Raw genomic sequence first — 25,349 nt, forward strand, 5'->3', positions numbered from 1 at the left:
CAAAGCCTCTTTTTTCCAAAGCAAAACTTACTCTGGGAATTAGTCTGAGAAATGACTGCTTATAAATTAGTCATTTCTTTCAGGCAAATTTGCATCCCAAATTTGCATTCTAATATGGATCAAAGGCTTAACTTAGAACAATGAGGCACTTTAAGTGGAATTTAAGTCAATAAATACAATTACAGATTACTGGGGCCAGGGTGAGATGAGGGATATTAAAGAGAAATTTTTCTAAGATAGCTGAAAGAAAGGAAATTCTGCTTCCAAGTTTTACCTCCACAAGGTACAGATCAGAAAGTGGACTAGTGGGAAAGTCAGAAGGAATTCTGAAAAAAAGATTTTTGCTAATTAAATAAAAACTTTCCTTATTGCTGAAGTTCTATTAAATTTTTTGGTAAAGTTCTTTTATTTGGGGTTAATTAAATATTTGTTTTTCAGTGTAAAATATCAACTCTTCTAAAACTTTTCGGGACATTGGGAGTTTAATTACGGTGCCTAGTGTCACAGAGCAAGATTTCAAGCTATGTCTTCTTGACACTGCAGTCAACTTTCTGTCATTTATACCATACTGCCTTCTCTGTAGTAGAGAGCAATGATCTCATTATGTCTCGCAATAAAATTCTTTCTTTTTTTAAATCTACTCCAATGTAATGTGGCCTATAGGCTTGAGGAGATCTACACGTCTGGTTAAAGATAAATGTCTTTCTCCCTGTTTCTGTCTTTTTCTATCTTCTATCTTAGTCACACGACCAGTCCTTTTATTAATTATTTGCTAGCCATAATTAATAAAATGATTCATTACCCAGAAAAAAATTTTTAAATTATCTTCTGCTTTCTCTCCCTCCCACCCTCTCTCTCTTCCTTTCTCCCTCCTTCCCCCCCTTTCTCTCCTTTTCTCCTTCCCTCTCTCTTTCTCTCTCTCCCTCCCTCCATCCCTCTCTCCCGCTTTCCCTCTTTCTCTTTCTCCTTCTCTCTCAGTTGTTTTTAAGACTTATTGGTAGAGGCAATGCAAATAAAGAAATTCCATTTGCTGATAATATAATGAATTAGTTGTCTCGGGTTAGATGAGGTTAAATGACCTGTCTAGGGTTACATAGCCACTAGGTATCAGAGGCAGGACTTGAAACCGGATCTTCAAGATTTTGAAACTGACTCTCTAGGCACAAGTACACATTATCTTGAATTTTTATTCTATTCAGTGAGAAGAGTCTTCATCTTGAATCCCAAATATAGCCTGCCCAATTTTCAAAGGCAATTGTTTTTCCTTGCAAACCCTGGATGGTCATACTTACCCCTTCATATTCACAGACTCATCTTTGGCCAGTCTCTTCTCAATATTTTTCAGCAGAACAGTTACATGGTTTTTGATAAGGGGAAACATCTGAAACACAGTACAAAATCAATCAGTTCACAATTGCTAGAATGTCCAACAGAGTATTTATTCTGGTTATGCTAGGCATTTGGGTTCATCTAGCATACAACCTTATTAAATATTAATAGAAAAGGAAAACTATATTAAAGAAAAGGGAAATTATTCTTAACTAAATGCAGAATTCTCATTAATTGGCTGTAAGATTCACTCAGAAAGCCACCTTTGCTTCAGCTCTTATCCTTATAAATCTCCACAAAATGTTCTTTGTTTCAGCTGTTATCCTTACAAATCTACACAAAATCTCCCAATCTACTTTTCTGTTGAGATTATGACTATCTACTGGTGCTAAAACAATAAGCAAACTCACCATTGTGTTTCCCAGATTTAAAATATATTCAGAAAATTATAAAACTATATAAAGGTAGTGATCAGAAACCCCTCCCTACTTAAGACTACTTAAGGCCTGATAAAAGTTTGTGGTTCTCTGATCTGAGTTGACCCTGAAATCCTTGAAGAACTGAGTACCCAATACTTAGAGAAAAAAGAAGCATTTTCCAAATAATATGTACCAAAATCATAGTATTCATTCTGGAAGTGGGAGCAATCTAACTCTAACATAAGGTCTTAATTCACGAAATAACTTTGAACTCTACCACATATTGAGCATCTCTTTCTCAACCTTATAAATGGAGGCTAGAAGAGAAGAGTCTCAGGGAGGGAAAGCAAGCTTCATTAATCAGAGACAACTGGCAATGTGCATACACCTTCTTTCTCACCATCTTTATTTTTTCTTTTATGGGGAAGATCAAGTCAAAGGGAAGAAAAAGCATGAGAAATAGAATAGAAAGAAATACACAATTCATCATGTTAACTGAATGTGAATGAGATAAACACCCATAAAACAACAGAAGAGAACAGAATGGATTCAATAGCAGAATCTATAAGAAACACACTGAAACAAAGATTCATCTCAAGGAAAAATCAGAAGAGCAAAATACATTTTGCTTCAGGTGAACTAAAAAAAATTAGATATGATAATAAACATCATCTCAGAAAAATCAGCAATGAAAATGGACTTGATAAAAACAGAGAGCAGAGAAATATTATGTTTTCAGGTAATAATTAATTGATATCATGCACATACATATTGTTCACTTGTTTGTCAGTTGTATCTAACTCTTTGTTACAATATTTGAGGTTTTCTTAGCAGAGGTAAAAGAGTAGTTTGTTATTTTCTTTTTCAGCTCATTTGAAAGATCAGGAAATTGAGGTGATCAGGGTTAAGTGACTTGTCCAGAGTCACACAGTCAGTAAGTGTCTAAGGCCTTCCTTAGGAGGTGAGCCTTCCTGGCTAAATGCCAGCCATCTATCCACTGTGGCACCTAACTGGCATATTTGTCTACATCTATAATCCATCTATCTATCAACTATCTCTTTATCTGTCTATATGTGCATATATTCATACACAAATATATACACATGGCATTTATGTGTATACATATATATGTATAAACCTATAAAATCCACACATGTGTGTATATCTATATAGGTATATGTGTGCATATGTATGTGTATCTATATACAAACATACACACATGTGCAAGAATGTTTGTGGCAGCCCTCTTTGTAGGGGCCAGAAACTGGAAAATGAATGGATGCCTATCAATTGGAGAATGGCTGGGTAAATTGTGGTATATGAATGTTATGGAATATTATTGTTCTGTAAGAAACGACCAGCAGGATAATTTCAGAGAGGCTTGGAGAGACTTACAGGAGCTGATGCTGAGTGAAATGAGCAGAACCAGGAGATCATTGTACATGGCAACAACCAGTTTAGACAATGATCAATTCTGATGGACGCAGCTCTCTTCAACAATGAGATGATTCAAACCAGTTCTACTTCGTGGTGATTCAGAGAATCAGCTACACCCGAGGGGAGGACTGGGGGACTGAGTGTGGACCACAACATAGCATTTTCCCTCTTTCTATTGTTGTTTGCTTGCATTTTTGTTTTCTTTCTCATTTTTTTTTGCCAGTTTGATTTGATTTTTCTTGTGTGGCACAATAATTGCATAAATATGCATGTATATATTGGATTTAATATATTTTTTTACCATGTTTAACACATATTGGATTACTTGCCATCTAGGGAAGGAGGTGGGAGAGGGAAGGGAATTGGAACACAGGGTTTTGCAATATTGAAGAATTATCCATGCATACGTGTTGAAAAATAAAAAGCTTTAAATAAAAACAAAAACAAAAACAAAACAAAACAAAAACAAACACACACACACACACAGATAGAGGCACTGAATGGCAAAATGGAACTAGTTATTGGGAGAAATAGGAAGTAAAACTACAATAATGAGAGAAATAAATCTAAAAAATCTAAAAAAAAAAGACAGCAAAGAAATAAGGACTTCAGAAGAACTTTAGATAAGTTATATATGATAAATTGTGTTGATTTTGGAATGGATACAGAAAAGAATATATGTATATCCCTCACTACTACGAGCCACTTTTACAAAAATTAACCAGTTGTGGGGAAAAGGAGGGGATAGAAGATGGAAATCATAGACACAATAGTGAATTTCATCAAACATAATGAAAATAATGAGAATAAAAAATTGGGGAAATGCAGCAAAACCAGTAGTTAGGGGAAACTTTATAGATCTAAATTCATTTATAAACAAAAGGATAGAAAATCAACAAAGTTGAAAACTTCAATAAATACCAAATAGAATTCTGAAAGTAAAAAAAGAGAAAAGCAAACAAATGACAATGACAATAATGAGTTAATAAAAGTAGGAGCTGATTTTTGTGAAAAAATAATGTAATAGATGATTAGCTAATTTGATTTTTTAAAAAAAGCAAAATCATGAATAATTTTCTCAACTACATGCCATAAAAGCAAAAAGTTATATAAAATGAATGAATTCTCACAAAAATATAAAATACCCAGATGAGTAGAACAAAAAGTAAAGAATTTAAATAACCCAATTTTAAGAGAAAAGCCAACAATACAAAAATGAATTTTCAAATAAAAAATCTGTGAAAAAGTTGTTTATTTAGTGAAATCTATGAAACATTCAAAGAATAATTAATTCTAATATCAAATAAACTGTTTGCAAAAATAAGAAAAGCTGGGACCTGAACAAATTCATTTTATAATGGAAGGCCCTGATACCTAATGTCATTAAAGTCTTGATACCTAAACTGTGAAGAGACAAAATAGAGAAAGAAAACAAATATCCCTTATGAATGTCAAAGAAAAATTTTTTAACTAAAATGTAAGTAAATAGGATATAGGACATATGAAAAAGATTATGCACTATGATCAGGTTGAATTTATGTCATGAATACAGGGTTCAATTATATTTAAAGAAAAATCATGAACCTAAGAAACCACATTAATAAGAAAAACAAAATATATGATTATATCAATATAAAAGCAACTTTTGAAAAGAATACATCTATATTTATTTCTATTATTATTTCTAATATTTATACATTAGAAACACAGGAATAAATGATCTTCCCTTACTATCACTCTAAAATCAGTTATTATATTTAGTAGGGATAAAGCAGAGAGTTTTCCAGTAGATTAGGGTAAAGCAAGGACTTCCATTAAAAAAAAAATAAATTGAAGAAATAACCATAGGTAAAGAGGAAATAAAATTATTGCTTTTTGCAAAGCCTATTAAAAAAAATGAAACAAGTGGCAGTTAGGTGGTGCAGAGGATTAGAGCATTAACTCTGGAGTTAAGAAGATCTGAGTTCAAATTTGAGCTCACTTGAGGCTTACTAAGTATATAACCCTGAGCAAGTCACTTAACCCTGGTTATCTCACAAAATAAATTTTTAAAATGAATAAATAAATGAAGATTAAAAAAAACTCTGAAACTATAACTTCAGCAACACTACAGGATATGACTCACAAAATCTATCAGGAGAACATAAAAAAAGAAATTCCATTTAAAGTAACTATTGAATATAGCTATTCCCCTTAGGTAAGTGATCAGAGGATTTAAACAAAAAGTTTTCAATAAAAGGATTATCAAATATTTGCAATCACATGAAAAAATGGTTCCAAATCACTAATAAGATAATTGCAAATCAAAACAACCCTGAGGTTTTATCTTATGTAGTGCAAATTTTAAAAAAATGACTAAGAAAAAATGGCAAGAAAAGGCACATAAATGCATTGTTGGTGAAAGTGTGGAAAAAGTACAACTATGTTAGAAAGCAATTTGCAATTATGCAAATAAAGCCTAAAATGTTCATACCCTTTCAACCAAAGATTGTTACTGAATGTGTATCCCAAGGAAGTCATAGATAAGAAGAAAGTCCTCTTATACACCAAAATATTTGCAGCATTTCTTTGTGTGGCAGCAAAGAATTGAAAACAAAATAAATGCCCATCAGTTGGGGACTGACTAATAAATTTTGACATGACCATAATGGGACATTACTGTGCTGTAAGAAATGATGTGTGTAGTGAATACAGAGAAGCATGGAAAGATCTACATGAACTGATAAAGACCGAAGCAAGCAGAGGCTACATATAATTATAGAGATTTATATACATATATAAATATATATATATTGATAGATATACACACACAGTAACTGCAACAATATAAATGGGAAAAAACAAAAAACTACTACATATTAAAAAAAAATCCAAAGTGAATGTAACAAAATTCCCTTCCCTTTTCCTTTTTCCCCCCCTTTCTTTTTTTCTCTCTGACAAGAGAAATTGGAAATGTGTTTTGCATAATTATGGATATTCGTAATGTATTTTGTTTTTCTTGCCTTCTCAATGGGTGGGAGAAGGGTGTAGAGTGAGAAATTTCAGAACTGAAAATCAAAACAAAATTGAATTTAACACCCTCACACACAAAAAAGAGAATACTGGGGGTGTGGATAATAATGCTACCAAAATCAAGTTTTAAAATAGCTTTGTTACAACACTTCCTCGATCTCTTTTGCTCAAAAAAGCTAAAATAGAAAGCTTTTGACTTTATTTGTCCAATTTACACATATTTATGATAGGTAGATAGTATATCGCAGTTTACATAAAGTAAATGTTGACTATGATTGATCAGTATTCTTAAGATGTCAGAAGCAGAAGTCTGAATCTTAGTGGAAGGAGGAAGGGAAGGGTAGAGAGGGGGAAGGGAAAGGAGGAGGGAAATCTGAATGTGAACAGAAAGAGGTCCTAAGGAACTCTGAGTCATTCGCAATCTTCGTGAACACTGTTTATCCCTATGATTCTAACATTCTTTGACCCGTTGATCATCAGTGGGTTACTGCACTATACTTACTTCTTTGAGTTTCCCACTGGTGAATGTTGGGGAGATGGTAGCCCGCAACCACTTCCACTTCTCTCCTTCAGCAATGGTGATGGCAGACTTCAAATTTCCATTTAAACCAAAAGTCTAAATCAATAGAACCAAGAATGAACAGAGTTATGGGAGATTGTTATGAGATTCTTCTACATAAGTATTAAATCACATTAATACTAAATTATTCCTCTCATAAGACTCTTTGGAGACATAGAAGGAGACTGAGTAGTAAGAAAGTGGTAGACAATGATTCTAAGCTTCAGTATTTTGGACTTGAACATAATAATTTAGGGAAAGGTTTTTAATCTTTGTATGTGTGACAGATCCTTCAGGCAGTCTGATGAAATCTATGGATCCCTTCTGAATAATGGTTTTAAATACATAGAATTACTAAGAAATGTTGAAATAAAAATGAATTTTTTTCCCATTCAGGATCATGGGTCTCCTGAAATCTAGTATAGACTCATGGATCCCAGGTTAAAAACCTCTGTCTTAAAGTCTCCTGCTTTGGGTGTGGGCCTATCTCTCATAGGTACCACCAGATAGGGAAAGCAGGTTAAGAGAAGGAATTTAGATCTGGAAATAAAGTTGATTTAAAAATTTCAAAAGAAATAAAAATAAGTTGGTTTTGTTTTTTTTGTTTTTTGTTTTTGTTTTTTTTTTTTAAAGGGCTGCCTTAAGAGAAAGGCCCAGTTCTCTAATCAACATTAATCAGTCTGCAGAATGGAAGGAAGAGGGCTTGAACTATTAGCCAGGAAGGATTCTTGTACCTATTATTAATAATAATGAGGAGGAGGAGGATGGTGATGATGACAGACATTTTATATAGGTTTTGAAGTTTATACAGCATTTTACATACTTGTTCTTATTTGAGCCTTTCTCCAGAGCCTTGGGTTTTGAGGATCATTCTTGGATATCAAATTTGAACATTGTCAGCAACTTCATTTTATAGTTGAGGAACAAATATTCAAAAGGAAAAAAAATGACTTGCCACAATCACACTACTAGAGTCATGAGTGGGAGTTAACACTGGGACTTTCTTGACTGTAAGTGCAATGATCTTTCCACCATACCACACAGCCTTTGAAAAAATGCAAATCAGATTTAGCTTTTGGTTTTATTATGGTGACACCCATTAGACAATGAATTTCTGGAGAGCAGGAACTCTCTTTGCCTTTCTTTGCATCCCCAGTAGTTAGCCTAGCACACAGAAGGCAATTTAAAAATGTTTATTGACTAACTGACTGATACTTCATTAGAATGAGTCAGACTGACTCCAAGAAAACTGGATCATTCAAAGGAGATTATTTACAGCTACACTTAGCTCAGTTATTTAGAAAAAATTATCAGTAGACTTAAGTTTGAAGTTTTGAGCTTTCTATGGACCATAGAGAGCCTAGTGCAGAGAGTAAACAACTGGCCTTGGAGGCAGGAGACCCAAGACTTACCTTTGACATCCATCATGGGAAAATCACTTACATTCTCAGTACCTCTAAGACCATTAATTTCTTATTTGCTAATATTAGTGGAGGAAGTTTGGAGCAATAAGTGGTTATTGGAGTCAAGAAGAGTCATATTCCTGAATTCAAATCTAGTCCCAGACATTTATTAGCTATGTGACCCTGGGCAAGTCATAATCCTGTGTGCCTCAGTTTCCTCATCTGTAAAATTAGCTTGGAAAAAAAATGGCAGAGCACTCCACTATCTCATGACTGAAATGACTGAACAATAACAAGGAAGTTTCTATAACAGGAAGATCCACCCTGATGAAATCAGAGGCAAAAAAACAGCAAAAGGAGGGGTAGGGGAAGAGCAATTGATAGTTAATTATATTTTTGTTTCTTCTAACTACCCTTACCAATCATTTACTATAGTCCTGTCAACAGGCAACAAGTGAGGAAAAATGTTGCCAGCATTGCTTTTCTCTGCCTTTTATAAAGCTGAGAGTGATTAAGCCACAGCTCTCATAAAAATTGCTTTAATCATCCTTAAAGAATAGTATAATATACGATGATCAATTCTGATGGATGTGGCTCTTCTCAACAATGAGATGATTCAGGACAGTTCCAATGATTTTGGGATGAAGAGAGTCATCTATCCCCAGAGAGAGGCCTGTGGGAACTGAGTGTGGACCACCACATAGCATTTTCACTTTTTTGTTGTTGTTTCCTTGCATTTCATTTTCTTTCTCATTTTTTTTTCTTTTTGATCTGATAATTGTGGAAATATGCATAGAGGAGTTGCACATGTTTAACATATACTGGATTACTTGCCATCTAGGGGAGGGGCTAGTAGGAAGGGAGGGAAAAAATTTGTAACACACGGTTTTTCAAGGGTGAATGTTGAAAATTATCCATGTATATGTTTTAAAAATAAAAAGCTTTAATAAAAAAGAATAGTATAATAGAAAGAGCACTGGACTTGCAGGTTCGTAGCTGGAAACTCTATGATCTTAAGGTCTAAATGAGCCTCAGTTCTCCTTACTATAAAATGGAGGCAATAACACAGGCATTATGATTCTTTCAGGGATATTGTAAGAGTGAATGAGATGTGGGACTTTATCTCCAAACTCCATGCCTTTGTACTGACTGTTCCCAAGGCTAGCAATGCTCTTCCCTCTCATCTCTGTTTATTTGGAATAACTTGTTTTCTTCAAGTCTCAGCTCAAATATCACTTTCCGAAGAACTTTATTCCTGCTGTGTTAATGCATTCCCCTCCAAAGTTAAGGTCTATCTATTTTGTATACACAGTCACATGTGTGTGTGTGCGTGTGTATACAATCATGCATCTTTTTAATCTGTATATACCTAGATAGAGAATATATTTATGTAAGTATAATATATATATATATACATATATATACATATATATATATATGTATATTTATTTATTTACAAGTTTGCTCCTCTATTTGAATCTAAGTTTTTTGAAGGTAGGAACCATATTTGCATTTCTTGAATTCTAAGTGTTTAGACTAGTGGCTGATAGCTAGTAAGTGTCTTGTAAGTGCTTGTTTAGTGAATGAATACATTCTGTAAATTATAATGTGCTTTATAAATGACAGCCATACTTATAAAGGTAATAGACTATACAGAATTGCACCACTCTCCAAGTAAAAGGTTTTGTCAAAGGCAGGTCGGCCTTGAACTGGTAAGGGCAACATCATACTTCCTTGCAAGCTGACAGACTCTTTCTCCCTCATTTTCACATCCAGTCTGTTGTTCAGTCTTGCATCTTCCTCCTCTCTCCCCCTTATCTCTTCTCATACAACCAACCACTCTAGTTCAGGGCTCTAATCATCTCTTTCAGAGCAGGACTATTGTAATAATCTCTTCATTCATTTCCATCTCAAATGTTCTCTCTCTCTCTCTAATCCATCATCCACCCAGCTTCCAAAGGGATAGTTCTAAAATACAGGTCTGATCACAGAACTCTTCAGCTAAATAAACTCCAATGTTCCCCCTATTATGTCTTAGATTCAAATGAGCTCTTCCACTTGGCAGTAAAAGTTCTTCACACCCTGACCCCAACTAACTTTACCAATTTTGTTATTCATTGCCTCTCTTCACAGTAAATAGATCTTCTTGTTTCTCATATCTTCCCTCTCCACAACTTTACATGGACTGTCTGATATGTACTCCCTTCTCACTTCTGTCTCTTAGAATCCCTAGTTTCCTTCCAAATTCAGCTCAAATTTTATCCTTTACACTAGACTTTTTCTCATCACTCTCATTTCTCCATGTCTGATATACACTCCCTCCTAACTTCTGTATCTTAGAATGCCTAATTCCTTCTAAATTTAACCCAATTTCCCCTCTTACATTAGACTTTTTGTCATCTCCCTGAAAGTGCTTCCCCCTACTCCCAATGCCTGCTAATGACTTTGCCTTTACTTTGTATACACCTACAATTGAATTGAAGCTTCTTGAAGCCAGGGGCTGTTAATTTTTGTCTTCATATCCTGGTAATCTTCAAATATTAAATGTTTAATTATTGCTTGCTGAAGGAGTTTGAAAACCAGACTTTCAAGTCTGAGGAATCACCTTGACACCTTTCAGATTGGCTAAGATGACAGGAAACGACAATGATAAATGTTGGAGAGGATGTGGGAAAACTGAGACACTGATACATTGTTGGTGGAGTTGTGAACAGATCCAGCCATTCTGGAGAACAATTTGGATGTGCTCAAATGACTATAAAACTGTGCATACCCTTTGATCCAGCAATGTCACCCCTGAGTCTGTATCCCAAAGATTACAAAAGAGGGAAAATGACATGCATGTACAAAATGTTTGTAGCAGCTCTTTTTGCTATGGTAAGGAATTATTGAGTGGATGCCTATCAATTGGGGAATGACTGACTAAGAATGGAATTTTATTCAGTATATTGGAATGGAATATTATTGTTCTATATGAGATGATAAGCAAACTAATTTTAGAAAGCCTGAAAAGACTTACACGAACTGATGCTGAGTGAAATGAATAGAACCAGGAGAACATTGTACACAGTATAATGGCAAGATTATGTGATGTTCAACTATGATAGAATTAGTTCTTCTCAGCAATATAGTGATCCAAGACAATTCCAATAGACTTTGGATGAAAAAAATGCCATCTGCATTCAGAAGGAGAACTATATAGACTGAATGTAGATCAAAGTACATTATTTCCATTTTTTTCTTATTGTTAGCTTTTTCTTTCTCATAGTTTCCCCTTTTTTTCTCATTTTTTTCACTACATGATTAATATGGAAATATGTTTAAAATGATTGTATATGTATAACATAGTAGATTGCTTGCCCACTTAAGAAAGGAAGAAATAAAGGAGAGAGAGAGAAAAAAATTGGAACTCAAATTCTTACAAAAATGAATATTTAAAACTACCTTAATATATAATTGGTATTTAGCTTTTTTTTCCTTTGTTTCCTTTTCTACTTTCTTTTTAAAATTTTATTTTTAATTTATGGAACAAAACAAGCATTTCCATAACACAGTCAAATGTCTTCTCATTCTAATAGTCATATCCACCTTTCCACGGAAGCTCTGATTTTAATTCCTTCAGAAGCAGAATCCATTGTCCATAACAATCCCAAGTATTGTAAGAGCAATGCAGCCTTTGAACACATATAGCAGTCACTTGTGTATTGCAGACATGCAAGTAGGATACACTCAATGCAAATTATTATTTTTTTAAAATCATGTTTTTAAAACAGAAAAAAACAACAACATGTAACTGGAAAAATGAAATACTATTAGGGGGAAAGAAAACCCAAGTTTTTAGAAGCATCAACTATCCAGTTAGCTTTAACAAAGATTTCTTTTTTGCATGTTTCCATATTAGGTATATTGTAAAAGAAAAAACTGAACAAAAGATAAAAACTGAAAAAAAAAATAAAGCAAAAAATAGTGTGCCTCAGTCTGCATTTAGACTCCATCAGTTCTTTCTTTGGTTGTGGATAGATTTTCCACCATGAGAATTGTCTTGGAATTGTCTTGGATGATTGTATTGCCAAGAAAAACTGAGTCAATCATACTAGATTATCTCACAATTTTGCTGTTGGAGTGTACAATTTAACAGATATATCTTATTTCAATTTTGTAAAACAACTTAGATTTTTATAAGAGTTTTCAATATCACTAGATTTTCTTTCCATTATTGAAATGTAAGCTAAACATGACTATCCCCATTCTGCAAAACTGAGATAGAGAGAGATTATATAAGTAACTAAAAGTCTCCCAGAGCAGGAACAGGACACCATGTTTCATGATTTCCACCCCAGCATTCTTTTCACTAGATCACAAGGAAGAAAGCTGAGAAGAAAATCAATCAATTTTACATGGTTTAAATTCTCTAGAAAGTATTTCAGCATCCCAAATGTTTCAGTCTGTTTAATGTTTATGTCACATGTAGGACTGGCCCAGAGCAAAATTACAAAGTAGGGAAAGTTTCCCAGTAGTATCTCCCTGGCTTTCATCTCAGTACCCTTCTCTCCCTCAGGCTCTGATCCTGTGTCCAATTTCTACTGGGTCCCCATTTTAGCTAGCTGCCAATTAATCCCCAATAAGGTATTAGCTGATATACTTCAGGATTCCTTTCTCCCTGCAGCAGTTTGTGCATTTTAATAGGGCATTCTGGAAAATGGAAAGGGCTTTAATACCAGAAGGAAATAATCATAAATGGTAGAATTTTAGACACTGAGGTAGGACGCAGGAGAAAAGGTATTCTGGAATGGGGGAGAAGGTAACTTTCCTGGTAGTCACCAGACTATGATACATGGGTACTATGTTTTGATAGGTGTCATGGGTAGAATTATTTATCAATACTTGTGCTGTGGCATGTATTTTGACAAAAATCAGTTATCTTTTTTTAAAAATGTTGACACTGACTATAGGATCTTCACATTGGTCTGTCTCAATTGTGTTAACTTCATCATGTAACTTGCTCAAGTAGGGGTAACTCTAGTGAACAGAAATTATTATTGTCACCAAAATTCTAATTTCCTTTCCATACCTGAATACTGTTTTGTCATACAGACTTAAGATCATTATTTTCTGAAAAGCATTGCTAGTTCCCAAGTGCTTGCTGCACAAGCTCTAATTCTGGCTTCCTTTTAAAATGTCTGGCTATACTCTTCATGATGGAACAAGCCATTAGAATAAGATATAACTGTTTAAAAAGGGCTTTGTGTATGTTATGTGATAAATTATCCCTTCAGCCACCCAAAACCATGATCATTCTTCAGGTTTAGGGATTGTAGCCAACACAAGAAGAGAAAAAGATTTTGAAGCAATCAACAAGGTTTACTGCAAAACTGGAAAACTTAAGTTAGATAATTTCAAGGGCATCAAGCCAAGAAGCATCGTGAGGCATTTCTTCCCACCAGTGACTTACCCGACGATTGGTGAAGAGTGTGTAAAATTCTTTCACTAGAACTATTTTGATCAAGGCTGGATCCAGAATGGCTAAGATAGGCAGTCTGCCATCATAAAACCTATAGAGAGCATCAATATAGATCTAATTAAAACTTTATTTCAGAGATCTGCACAGAAAGATGACTTATTAAGTACACTTTTAGAATGCTCAATCCTCTTGGATTAGATGATAAAACAGCCACCACCATTCCCCTTTCCCTCCCATCTCTCTCTCTCTCAACCCAGTCTCAGTGTGTATCTCACAATCTTAGAGCTAGAGCTAGAAACCTTAGAGGAAGATCATTTAATATAATTGCCTGATTTTACAAATAAAGAGATACTAACTGACTTGCCTAAGATCAAAACCCATAGTTTGCATAATTGAAAACCAGATTCTCTGATTTCATAGTCAGTTCTCTTTCTATCGAACCACACTGTTCTCATTTGGTAATGATAAATTCAACTTTATTAATTTAAAATTGATAAATCATAAATTTCTCAAAGACAGGAATTGTCATTTAAATTTTTTCCCCAATTCTTGGAATATAGTAGGGACTTTGTTGATTAATTGAGTAATACTATTCAAAATTACCATGACTCCAAAGAACATTTCAGAAATAATCTGGTGGCCTGGAAAATATCTACCACCATGACTAGCTGCTGTTTTTATTGTGTTATCTGTTTCTGCCATAAATTCATACTCTTTGTCCTCTAGTTACATATATTTTTCAGCAGGCAGCTATGAAAATTAGCTCTGAAGATTTTTTTGTTTTCTCTGTAAGGGAGCTATGGAAAATATGTGTTCTAATAGCAAAGATAATACAACCAGAAGTAAGCTGATTTAGGAAGCTATAGACAAACTGTAATCATTTTTTAAAAAGCACCAAGAAACCAAAACCAAAACCAAAACAAAACAAACTAGGTGAAAGGGATTCTAAGAACATGGAATCAATTAGAAAATTCCAGGTTTTTCAAATTCCTCCACAAACAGATAGAATATCATTTCAAAAGTAACATAAAGTGGCAAAAATAAAGGGGTAAAGTAGTTGCTTTCTTAAAACATTTTGAGAGAGTAATTAATAGTATAAAATATTTGGGAATCTGTCTGCCAAGGAAAAGTCAGAAACTATATGAGCAAAACTGCAAAACACTTCCACACAAATAAAGTCAGATCTAACCAATTGGAAAAATAGTAAGTGCTCTTAGATAGGTCGAGCAAATATAATAAAGATGACAATACTATCTAAACTAATCTATTTATTTAGTATTATACCAATCAGACTCCCAAAAAACCATTTTAATGACCTAGAAAAACTAACAAAATTCATCTGGAAGAACAAAAGATCAAGACTTTTAAGGGAACTAATGAAAAAAAAAATCAAATGAAGGTGATCTAACTGTACCAGATCTAAAACTATATTATAAAGCACAGTTACCAAAACCACTTGGTACTGGATAAGAAATAAGCTAATTGATCAGTGGAATAGATTAGGTTCACAGGACAAAATAGTCAATAACTTTAATAATTATGTGTTCGACAAACCCAAAGACCCCAGCTTTGGGGATAAGAATTCATTGTTTGAATTGCTGCTGGGAAAACTGGAAATTAGTATGGCAGAAACTAGGCATTGACCCACACTTAACACCATATACCAAGATGAGGTCAAAATGGGTTCATGTTCTAGGCATAAAGAACATAGGATTAGTTAGAAGAACATAGAAGAACATTACCTCTCAGACCTGTAGAGGAAGAAGGAATTTATCACCAAAGAAGAACTAGAGATCATTATTGATCACAAAATAGAAAACTTTGATTATATCAAACTGAAAAGCTTTTGTACAAATAAAACTAATGTCGACAAGATTAGAAGGGAAACAAAAAACTGGGAAAACATTTTTACAGTCAAAGGTTCTGACAAAGGTCTCATTTCCAAAATATGTAGAGAATTGACTCTTAATTTATAAGAAATCAAGCCATTCTTCGATTGATAAAGGGTCAAAGGATATGAACAGACAATTTTCAGATGAAGAAATTGAAACTATTTCTAGTCATATGAAAAGATGCTCTAAGTCATTATTAATCAGAGAAATGCAAATTAGGACAACTCTGAGATACCACTACACACCTGTCAGATTGGCTGGAATGACAGGGAAAGATAATGGGGAATGTTGGAGGGGATGTGAGAAAACTGGTTCACTGATACATTGTTAGTGGAATTGTGAACACATTCAGCCATTCTGGAGAGCGATTTGGAACTATGCTCAAAAGTTATCAAACTGTGCATACCCTTTGATCCAGCAGTGTTACTACTGGGCTTATACCCCAAAGAGATACTAAAGAAGGGAAAGGGACCTGTATGTGCCAAAATGTTTGTGGCAGCCCTCTTTGTAGTGGCTAGAAGCTGGAAATTGAGTGGATGCCCATCAGTTGGAGAATGGCTGAATAAATTGTGGTATATGAATATTATGTAATATTATTGTTCTGTAAGAGATGACCAGCAGGAGGATTTCAGAAAGGCCTGGAGAGACTTACACGAACTGATGCTGAGTGAAATGAGCAGAACCAGGAGATCATTATATACCTCAACAACAATACTATATGATGATCAATTCTGATGGATTTGCTTTCTTCAACAATGAGATGAACCATATCAGTTCCATTTGTTCAATAATGTTCACCCAGCAAAAGAACTCTGGGAAATGAGTGTGAACCACTACATAGCATTTCCAATCCCTCTGTTTTTGTCCACCTGCATTTTTTATTTCCTTCTCAGGTTAATTTTACATTATTTCAAAGTCTGATTCTTCTTGTGTAGCAAAATAACTGTATGGACATGTATACATATATTGTATTTAACATATATTTTAACATATTTAACATGTATTGTTCTACCTGCCTTCTAGGGTTGGGGTGGGGGGAAAGAGGGGAAAAATTAGAATAGAAGGTTTTGCAAGGGTCAATGCTGAAAAATTACCCATGCATATAACTTGTAAGTAAAAAGCTATAATAAAAAAAGAAAATTATATAAAATTTTTAAAAAGGACAATTTGAGAGGATCACATAAAAGACAAGACTTCCAGGGACTGTGGTTTGGCTTCAGTGAAATGCAAATACCTTCAGGCCAACTACCCTGAATCCACAAACAAATCCTGGGAGCAAAGGAGTTAGGAAACAGCGGGACCCCAACAACTTTCATCTCGAGCCCTGAGGAACTTTCACTTCAAGAACTTTCACATTGCAAATGTTTAGAATAGGGATAAGACAACTGAGTAGGGAAAGATTGAAGAGACCCCACTGCTGCCTCTGAAACCAGCCCTAAGGGTGTTGACCAGACGTGATCCCAGGCTCTGGCTGTAGGCAAGTATACAGCTTGGAGCAAGAAGAACATTTTCCAGAAAGTATTATCTGAGAGCCCTAGCTGTGAGTTAGGGGAGGAAAGGATTGTGAGATTGGACTATTTGAAAGAATTCAGAAAGTAACAATGAAAAAGACCTAAAGCCTGGGATACTCATAACTCGGGATTTAAACCTGATTACAGTAATAAGCTGCTAAAAACAGAGTAAAACAAAATAAAAAGGAGAAAGCAAAGGAGAAAGAATGCAGCCATAAACCACTACTATAGCATAAAAATATCCAGATTCATATTCAGAGGAAAATAGTGAGGTTTAAAAAAAGCCACTCCTGCTCCAAAAAGCAACATAAATCAGCACAAGCCCTAAAAAAAAAAAAGTTATTAGAAGAACTTTTAAAAAGACTTCAAAAATCAAATAAGAAGGGAAAAATTAGAAAAAAATATATCTCACTAGAAAAAACTATTCTGAAGAACAGTTCAAGAACAAGCAGGCTGATTTCAGAATAGCCTGAAAAGACTTACCTGAATTGATGGTAAGTAAAATGAGTAGCAACAAGAGAATATTACACACAGCAACAAGGTTATGTGATGATCAACTGTGATTGACTCTTGGGTCTTTTCAGCAATGAGGTGATTCAAGGCAAGTCCAATAGACTTGTGATGGAAAGAGCCATCCACATTCAGAGAAAGAACTATGGAGACTGAAGGTGGATAAAAGCATAGTATTTTCACCTTTTGTTGTTTTTTATTTGCTTTTTTTTTCTTTCTAGGGTTTTTTTTTCTTTTTTGATCTGATTTTTCTTGTACAGTATGACAAATATGGAAATAAATTCAGAAGAATTGTACATTGTTTAACCTATATTGTATTGCTAGCTGTGTGTCTAGGGGAGGAAGAGGAGGAGGAGGGGAAAATTTGGAACACAAGATTCTGCAAAGGTGAATATTGAAAACTATGTTTGCATGTATTTGGAAAAATAAAAAGCTATTATTAAAAAAGAACAGTTCAAGGAGAGACAATGTAAGAATTGTTGAATTACTTGAAATTATGATAAAAAAAATCATGATACAATATTATAAGAAATTATTAAAGAAAATTTCTGGAATAAGAGATTAAAGTAGAAATAGAGAAAATCATTGTTCACAATCTAATAGAAATGCCAGGAAGAAAAACTTACAGAAATATTATAGCCAAGTTTCAAACTTCTCAGATGAAGGAGAAAATATTACCCGTAGCAAGGGAAAAACTGCTACAAAGCTACCATCAGGATTTTACAAGACCTAGTGATTATCTATACTAAAAGACATCAGAAGTTTTCAGATGAAGGAAGCAAAACAATGTATTATTGATTATATAAATACAAGTTAAAATAATCTTCCAATATCCTTTTATACCTGTCAAATTGACTAAAATGATTAAAGGAGAAAATAACAAATGTTGGAGGGATGTGGGAAAATTGAGACATTAATTCCCTGGTAGTGGAACTATGAACTGATCCAACTATTTTGAAGAACAATCTAAGAGTTCTCAAAGAGTTACTAAACTGTCTATATTCTTTGATCCAGAAATAGCTACAACAACAGACTATACATCTGTTTTCCCAGATTATTAGAGGAAAAGTAAAAGAACTATATATTTTAAAATATTTAGAGCAGCTCTCCTTGTGGTGGCAAAGGACTGGTAATTGCAGTGGTTTGGGCAAAGGTTGAACAAGTTGTATTACATGATTGTGATGGAATACTACTGTGCTATGAGAAATAATGAGCTTGATGATCTTAGAAGAACATGGATAGATTTTCAGGAAATAATGAAAAGTGAAATGAACAGCAGCAAGAGAATATTGGTTAACATTAAGAGCAATATTGTTTTAAGAACAACTCTGAGCAACTAAGTCATTTTGACTATTATAAGTAATCAAAAAATGCAAATAACCTAAAAAGGAAGATATTGTCTCCATTCAGAGAAAGAACTGATAAATATAAGTGTGTATGATTATATATGTAAATGATTTTATATACGTGTACATATGCATATATGAAATTTGTATGTATGATTTTTATATGTAAACACACATATATATACATGTGTAGAATATATATATTTATATTTATATAAATATAATTTGCATCTAATGATAGTTATGTCTAGGATGGGGGAAGGAGAGGAAAGAAAAAAAGGAAAAAGAAAGTTACATGAAAACTTTATTATATATTTAAAAGGAATAGCAAGTTATACATAATAGATTTGCAATTTCATGTGCGAAAATAAATCAGTAAATTAAAACTGGTCTTTGCTGAAACATTTCTGCTACAGTCTAAGCGACAATTCTCATTAAGCACTAGGCTCACTTGCTGGTGTACTTGATAGTGTCTGTCTTCATCTCTACCCAGAGCCTCCTTCTCCCTCAGCTTCTCTCCTTAGCTAATTGGCTTATTATTATTTAATCGTGGTATTTAAAGATGAATGGGTTTTCAGAGAGTGTCTAGTCACATTCTCTTATTTTACAGAGCAAGAAATTGAGACCTGATGAGGAGAAGTGACTATTCAACTGTAGTCATGCAGGAAATGCAGCCTGACTTCAAATCCAATGCTATTTTCACAATCCATTTTATAGTTGCATAATCTGCTTATTGAATTTCCTTCTTATCTTTTAAGGTGGAACCGAATTATCACCTTCTCCAAGCCTTCCTGCCAATCTAAACAAACAACAACTTTTTTTTTTTTTTTTTTTTTTTTGGTTCCTCATACAGCACTTGCCATGTAACTCTCCAAAGAATTGACAGTAAGTCATTGGGTCAAATTTATCTGTATTTATATTGTAGATTGTTAGTTTTATTATACACAAGATTATATGATGGTCAGTTCTGATGGCTTGGCTCTCTTCAACAATGAGATGATTCAAACCAATTCCAATTATTCAGTGATGAAGAGAACCATCCACACCCAGAGAGGACTGTGGGAACTGAGTGGACCACAACATAGTATTTTCACGCTTTCTATTGTTTGGTTTCACTTTATTTTCTTTCTCTTTTTTTTTTTACTTTTTGATATGATTTTTTCTTGTGCTGCATGATAATTGTATATATATGCATATATTGGATTTAACATATATTTTTACCATTTTTAATATATAGTGAATTACTTGCCATCTAGGAGAAGGTGTGGGAGGAAGGGGGGGAGGTAATGGGAACACAAGGTTTTTCAAGGGACAATGTTGAAAAAATTATCTTTGCCTATGTTTTGAAAATAAAAAACTTCAATAAAAAAGATTGTTAGCTCTAAGAGGATAGGGACCATTTTTAATACTTACCCCCACATTTTGCCATATTCCTTAAAACATTTTTTATCAAACTCCAAAATTCCCTGAAAAAATAATTAAAGCATATTAGACAATGGGAAGAGCATAGATTTACTGCATTGGCACCATGAGCATCACACCAAGGCCACCAGAAATGCTATTATGATTGAGCTGGAATGATCATCTGGTCTAATAACCTTGTTATGCATAGAGGGGGAGAACAGCACAAGGAAAAGCATTCTAAGCTCCTTGAGGTCTTCATAAATGACTTCAATAGGAACTAGGAGAGAAAGTCAATAAGAACCGTCTTACTTATATCTCATCTGGCTTAGGATTTTTTAAAAAAGATTTTTTGAAAGATGCCTTTAATAAGTTTTAATTTTTTATCTGTCCTACTCACTACCTTGTCCCATTGAACAAATTTTTTAAAATGCCCCAATATATACAACAAATTCTCACATTAGCCATCAAAAAAGGATTTACAGCGAGGGGAAAAAGATCTTAAAGATCATCTAGGCCAGGGCTTTTAACCTGGGATCCATGAATTTGTTTTTTTTAATATTTTATAATTACTTTTTAATGTAATTGGTTTTATTTCTAATCCTATGTATTTTATTGTATATGTTTAAATAATGACATTCTGAGGAAGAATCTGTAGGATTCACCAGATTGTCAAACAGGACCATGTCACAAAGAATAAGAACTCCCAATTTAGGCTAACTCTAAATTTACTGAGAGGAGTACCTACCTATGTACATAGGGCCTTGTAATGATTAACATTGGTGCAGAATACAAATGCCCAGTTAAACTCAAGAAATGACACCGGCCAACATGAGGAAGACCACTACAGATTTGAATGCTGTCACTATCTGTGCCCAGCACACAGGACTCAGAATGCAGTAGGTGGGTGTCTTGTTGTGTAATATAGTGTCATAAATAGAACAATATTCTTTGAGCCAAGAATACCTGGATTTAAGTCCTACCTCTGACATACACTGGCTGGGTGACCTTGGACAGGTATACCCTCCTTCTCAGTGCCTCAAGAAACTTCCTGAAGCTGAGTTTGTAGAGTAAATATTGATCTGCATTAATAAAGAGAGTTTCTTCTCAAGGAGTTTCTCATGTCAATAAACTCACAGGTGTGCTCTCCTATTCAAAAATCTCCAAAGTTTAAGGCATAGAGAATATAACCCAATATACAAAAAAGGAAGAAGACTCAAGTTCTTTGGTTTGCTTCCATTGGAGAATGGGAGCTTTGAGGGTTTTTTCCCCTCCATGTTGATGATTAAGGAGGAGATAATGAAGATGAAGGATCAAAGAATGACAGGATCAGGGCCTTTAAGTACAAGCTTTATTGTACAGATGAGGAAACAGAGGCAATAGCCTATCTAGGGTCACACAAGAGGCTGAGGTAAAATGAACCAAGATTTTGCTGACTGCAAGACCAATTATCTCCAACAACTCCACATTTATATTCTGCTTAAGGTTTATAAATTAATTTACTCCTAACATTATGGAGATGTAAATTGTGAAAGTATTCTCTGCCAGAGATGGCAGAGAAGGTGAGAGGTTCAGTGATTTGGCCCTGATTTTTTCTTGTCCTATCAGTCATGTCTGACTCTTCATGATCCCATTAGAGATTTTTTGGGCAAAAATACAGGAGTGATTTATCATTTTCTTCTCCAGATCATTTTACAGATAAAGAAATTGAGGTAAACAGGGTTAATTGGCTTGCCCATGCTCAAAGTTAGTATTTGAATCTGGATTTGAACTCAGGATCTAACTCCAGAGCCAGTAGGGCACTCTGTCCACCTGCTACCTAGCTGCCTTTTAGAACAGATTAGCTCAGGACTAAACAGTATGAGGCAGAGAAAAAACTCAAACTTAGAGTTGACTCAAACACCACTGCTTCTCCTAATACATCAAGCTGATTCCCAATAAGCAAATGCTGGTATCCTTTAGTGGCTTCAAGAAATTAGTCTTCCAACGTCATCTCTATTTTCTGTTTGTTTAAGAGATCCCTCACACCGTATCCCTCTGATCCCAGATCCTCCTTTTCAAGGTGGTATATAATAAAATGATGGTGGGGAGATGTAACAAGTAATGATTTAACAGGATAAGACCCATAATTACAACACTGAAAAAGGAATTTCTTCTGTATATTCATACTTACCTTTCGATATTCAAGAAATGTCCCAACAAATGGAAGAGGCCTTGGGCCAGGAATACCCAACTTCTTAAAAAAACTATATGGCCAAATCCCATATCTGTGAGGAAATAAAGTTAATGAACAATAACAGCAATAATAATGGTAATGATAACAATTAGGCTTTGTTTTATATTTATCATATATAAAATATCATATATGACATATGTAATCTGTATTTATATAGGATTTCAAAACTTGCAAAATTTTAAACAAATACAATCTCATTTTATTCTCACAATAATAGCAATAAATAAAAGCTAATATTATCCTCATTTTATAGCTGAGGAAACTGAGGGAGAAAAAAATTAAGTGCTACTAACTAGCAAGTATCTGAAGCTGGAATTTAATTCAGGTGTTTCTAATTCCAGGTTCAGCGTTCTCTCTGTCTACCCCACATATATTCTTCATTAAACAAATTTAAGGAACAAATTTCTTTTTTTTTAATTCATCATCATCATCTACAATACACTATTGTTAGGCAAATTTGGGTTTTTAGTGGAAACTTAAAGAAAATGTTATTACATTATATCCTTTTGAAAAATATTTATTAAGTACAAATAAATGATTTATATATTTGTGCTATAATTTCATTAATGATTACTACTCAAGTTTAACACTATGGGATTAAAATTTCAGCAAACTCAAATTTTTTTCTGTCCTTTTTTAAGGATTCAATTTTTGATTCATAGTCTTCTTCTCTACTCCAACTTCCACCCTTAAATTTAGGAAATTCAATTAATATGTTAATATCTCCTCGAATTCATTTGTTTCCCACTTCACCAATCTTTTCAGCCTTTATGATCTCCACCTTCACTTTGCTCTACATGGATGAATGAGGATGGTCAGCATCACCCACAAGTACTCATTTTCCACAATCCATCATTCTGAAATTCTCTTCTGTGTGTGTGTGTGTGTGTGTGTGTGTGTGTGTGTGTGTGTGTATCCTTCCCCCAACCTCCATGGCTCAAACTTCTTATTCTTCATCTTCAGTGCAACTTCTAGTCAGTCTGGACTGCCCTGTTCCTCCAGGCAATCACTCTTATTCTGGTGTCACTTTTTGCCTTTTGACTTTATGGCTAACAAGTTCAATTTATACTACCCTTCATCCTTGAATCCTTTGCATTCTTCAATGCCATCTCCTGCCTTCTTCCTTGTACTCATGAAAATAAGCTAAGAAGCCACACAGTTGTTTTAAATGGATTTATCAGATATTTTTTATTTGTTGGTTATTTGTCCTTAATTGACTCTATCAAATTCCCTAAATATTTATACTTGAGTAGTAATCATTAACGAAATTATAACACAAATCTATAGAGCATTTATTTGGGAGAGGTATCAATACCAGATTTTTGGAAGGTTTTAAATACCAAGCAAAGGAATTTGAAGTTTTCTAGAGATAGTAAGGAACCAATGAAAATTTTCTTGAGCCGGAGTATCATAATCCATTCTATGTATAAAGAAGATTGTCCTGGGATATGAGGAATGAACGCAATCAGGAAAGAAAACTGGAAAGAACTCTGTGGAAGCCATTACTGTCCAAGTGGGTAGTAATGAGAGATGGTCCAAGGGGAGTACAGTGGGAATATAGAGAAGCAAATGGAGGGATGGGTGGATGGATGGATGGATGGGTGAGGAAGAGGCAGGACTGATATGAATTGGCAAGTGATTTCATTGAAGAGCTAAGGGAAAAAAGACAAAATTAATACAGTATCCTTAAAGTCCCAATTCTCCTCCCAAACGCCATTCTCATCTCTATGTCTTCACTACTATCTTCCCTTTCTGTTTTGCTGACCTCTATTCTATTTAATATTAACTCCTTCATTTTTCTATCTCACTAAAATTCTCAAAATTGGTACTTCCCTCCATTCATCTTCTTTTTCTTCTTCTATTTCTCTGAGTAATATACCCTTATCTCCTTTGTTATTGTTATTCAGTCATTTTTCATTCATGTCTAACTCTCTATGATCTCTTTATGGGTTCTCTTAGCAAAGAAACCAGAGTGCTTTGCCATTTCCTTCTCTACCTCATTTTACATTTGAGGAAACATTTGCCCAAGGTCACATAGCTGGTCAGTGTCCAAGGCCAGATTTAAACTCAGGTCTTCTTGATTCCAAGTCTGGCATTCTATCTATTGAGCTATCTACCTGCCTCTCCACTTTCTTTCCAATATTAATTGAGTTTTCTCCACCCCAAAATAACAACAAAAACTCCCAAAGATTTTATTCTTAATAAGTGCACAACACTTTGCACTCAATAAGTGGACAGCATTCCACAGTGGAAAAGGCACTGGCTCTGGAGCTAGAGAATTTGGCTTTCAATTTTACTTTTGATGTTTACTAGTTATATAATCTTGGACAAATCATTTAATTTCCCTGTACTCTGGCTTTTTGTGCAGTAAAATGAGTCATGCTAGGATTTAAAAAAAAAAAAAAAAAAAACAGAGTTGGAAAGTACCTCAAAGTTCAACCACTTCATTTTAGAGATAAGGAAATTGAGGCATATAAATGACTTGACTAGAGGGTCACACAGGTAGAAAATTTAGGAAGAAGGATGGAATCCCAGATATTGGATTATATAATGTCCCTCCTAGCTTTGGATCTATAAATCTACAGCTTCGGGTCTCCTCAAGAATTTCATTCCATTAGTTAAGGAGTTCTTAACATAGGGTCTGTGAACTTGATTTTGTAAAATGTTTTGATAACTACATTTCCATAACTGGTTTACTTTAAAGCTTATGTATTTTATTTTATGAATTTAAAAGCAAAATTCTGAGATGTGTTTACTATTTTTGCCAAAAGGAACCAAAACACATAAAAAAAGGTTAAGGACCCCTGCGTTAGTTACTCCCTCCAGTTCTTGC

The 25,349-nt window shown here is 34.2% G+C and overlaps 1 protein-coding gene across 1 annotated transcript in view; it reads right to left on the bottom strand.

Moving 5' to 3' along the window:
* LOC127563631 (cytochrome P450 3A24-like) overlaps positions 1-25,349 on the bottom strand; it is a 50,643-nt gene that overhangs the window by 20,349 nt on the left and 4,945 nt on the right. Inside the window, exons 2-6 of the mRNA XM_052000078.1 lie at positions 22,454-22,547; positions 20,293-20,345; positions 13,612-13,711; positions 6,700-6,813; positions 1,293-1,381 (exon numbers count right to left, since the gene is read on the bottom strand). Coding sequence (XP_051856038.1) covers positions 1,293-1,381; positions 6,700-6,813; positions 13,612-13,711; positions 20,293-20,345; positions 22,454-22,547 — 450 coding nt within the window. The remainder of the gene's footprint in view (positions 1-1,292; positions 1,382-6,699; positions 6,814-13,611; positions 13,712-20,292; positions 20,346-22,453; positions 22,548-25,349) is intronic.

The sequence above is a fragment of the Antechinus flavipes genome, chromosome 1 (assembly GCF_016432865.1).
Source record: "Antechinus flavipes isolate AdamAnt ecotype Samford, QLD, Australia chromosome 1, AdamAnt_v2, whole genome shotgun sequence".
Classification (NCBI taxonomy): Eukaryota; Metazoa; Chordata; class Mammalia; order Dasyuromorphia; family Dasyuridae; genus Antechinus; species Antechinus flavipes.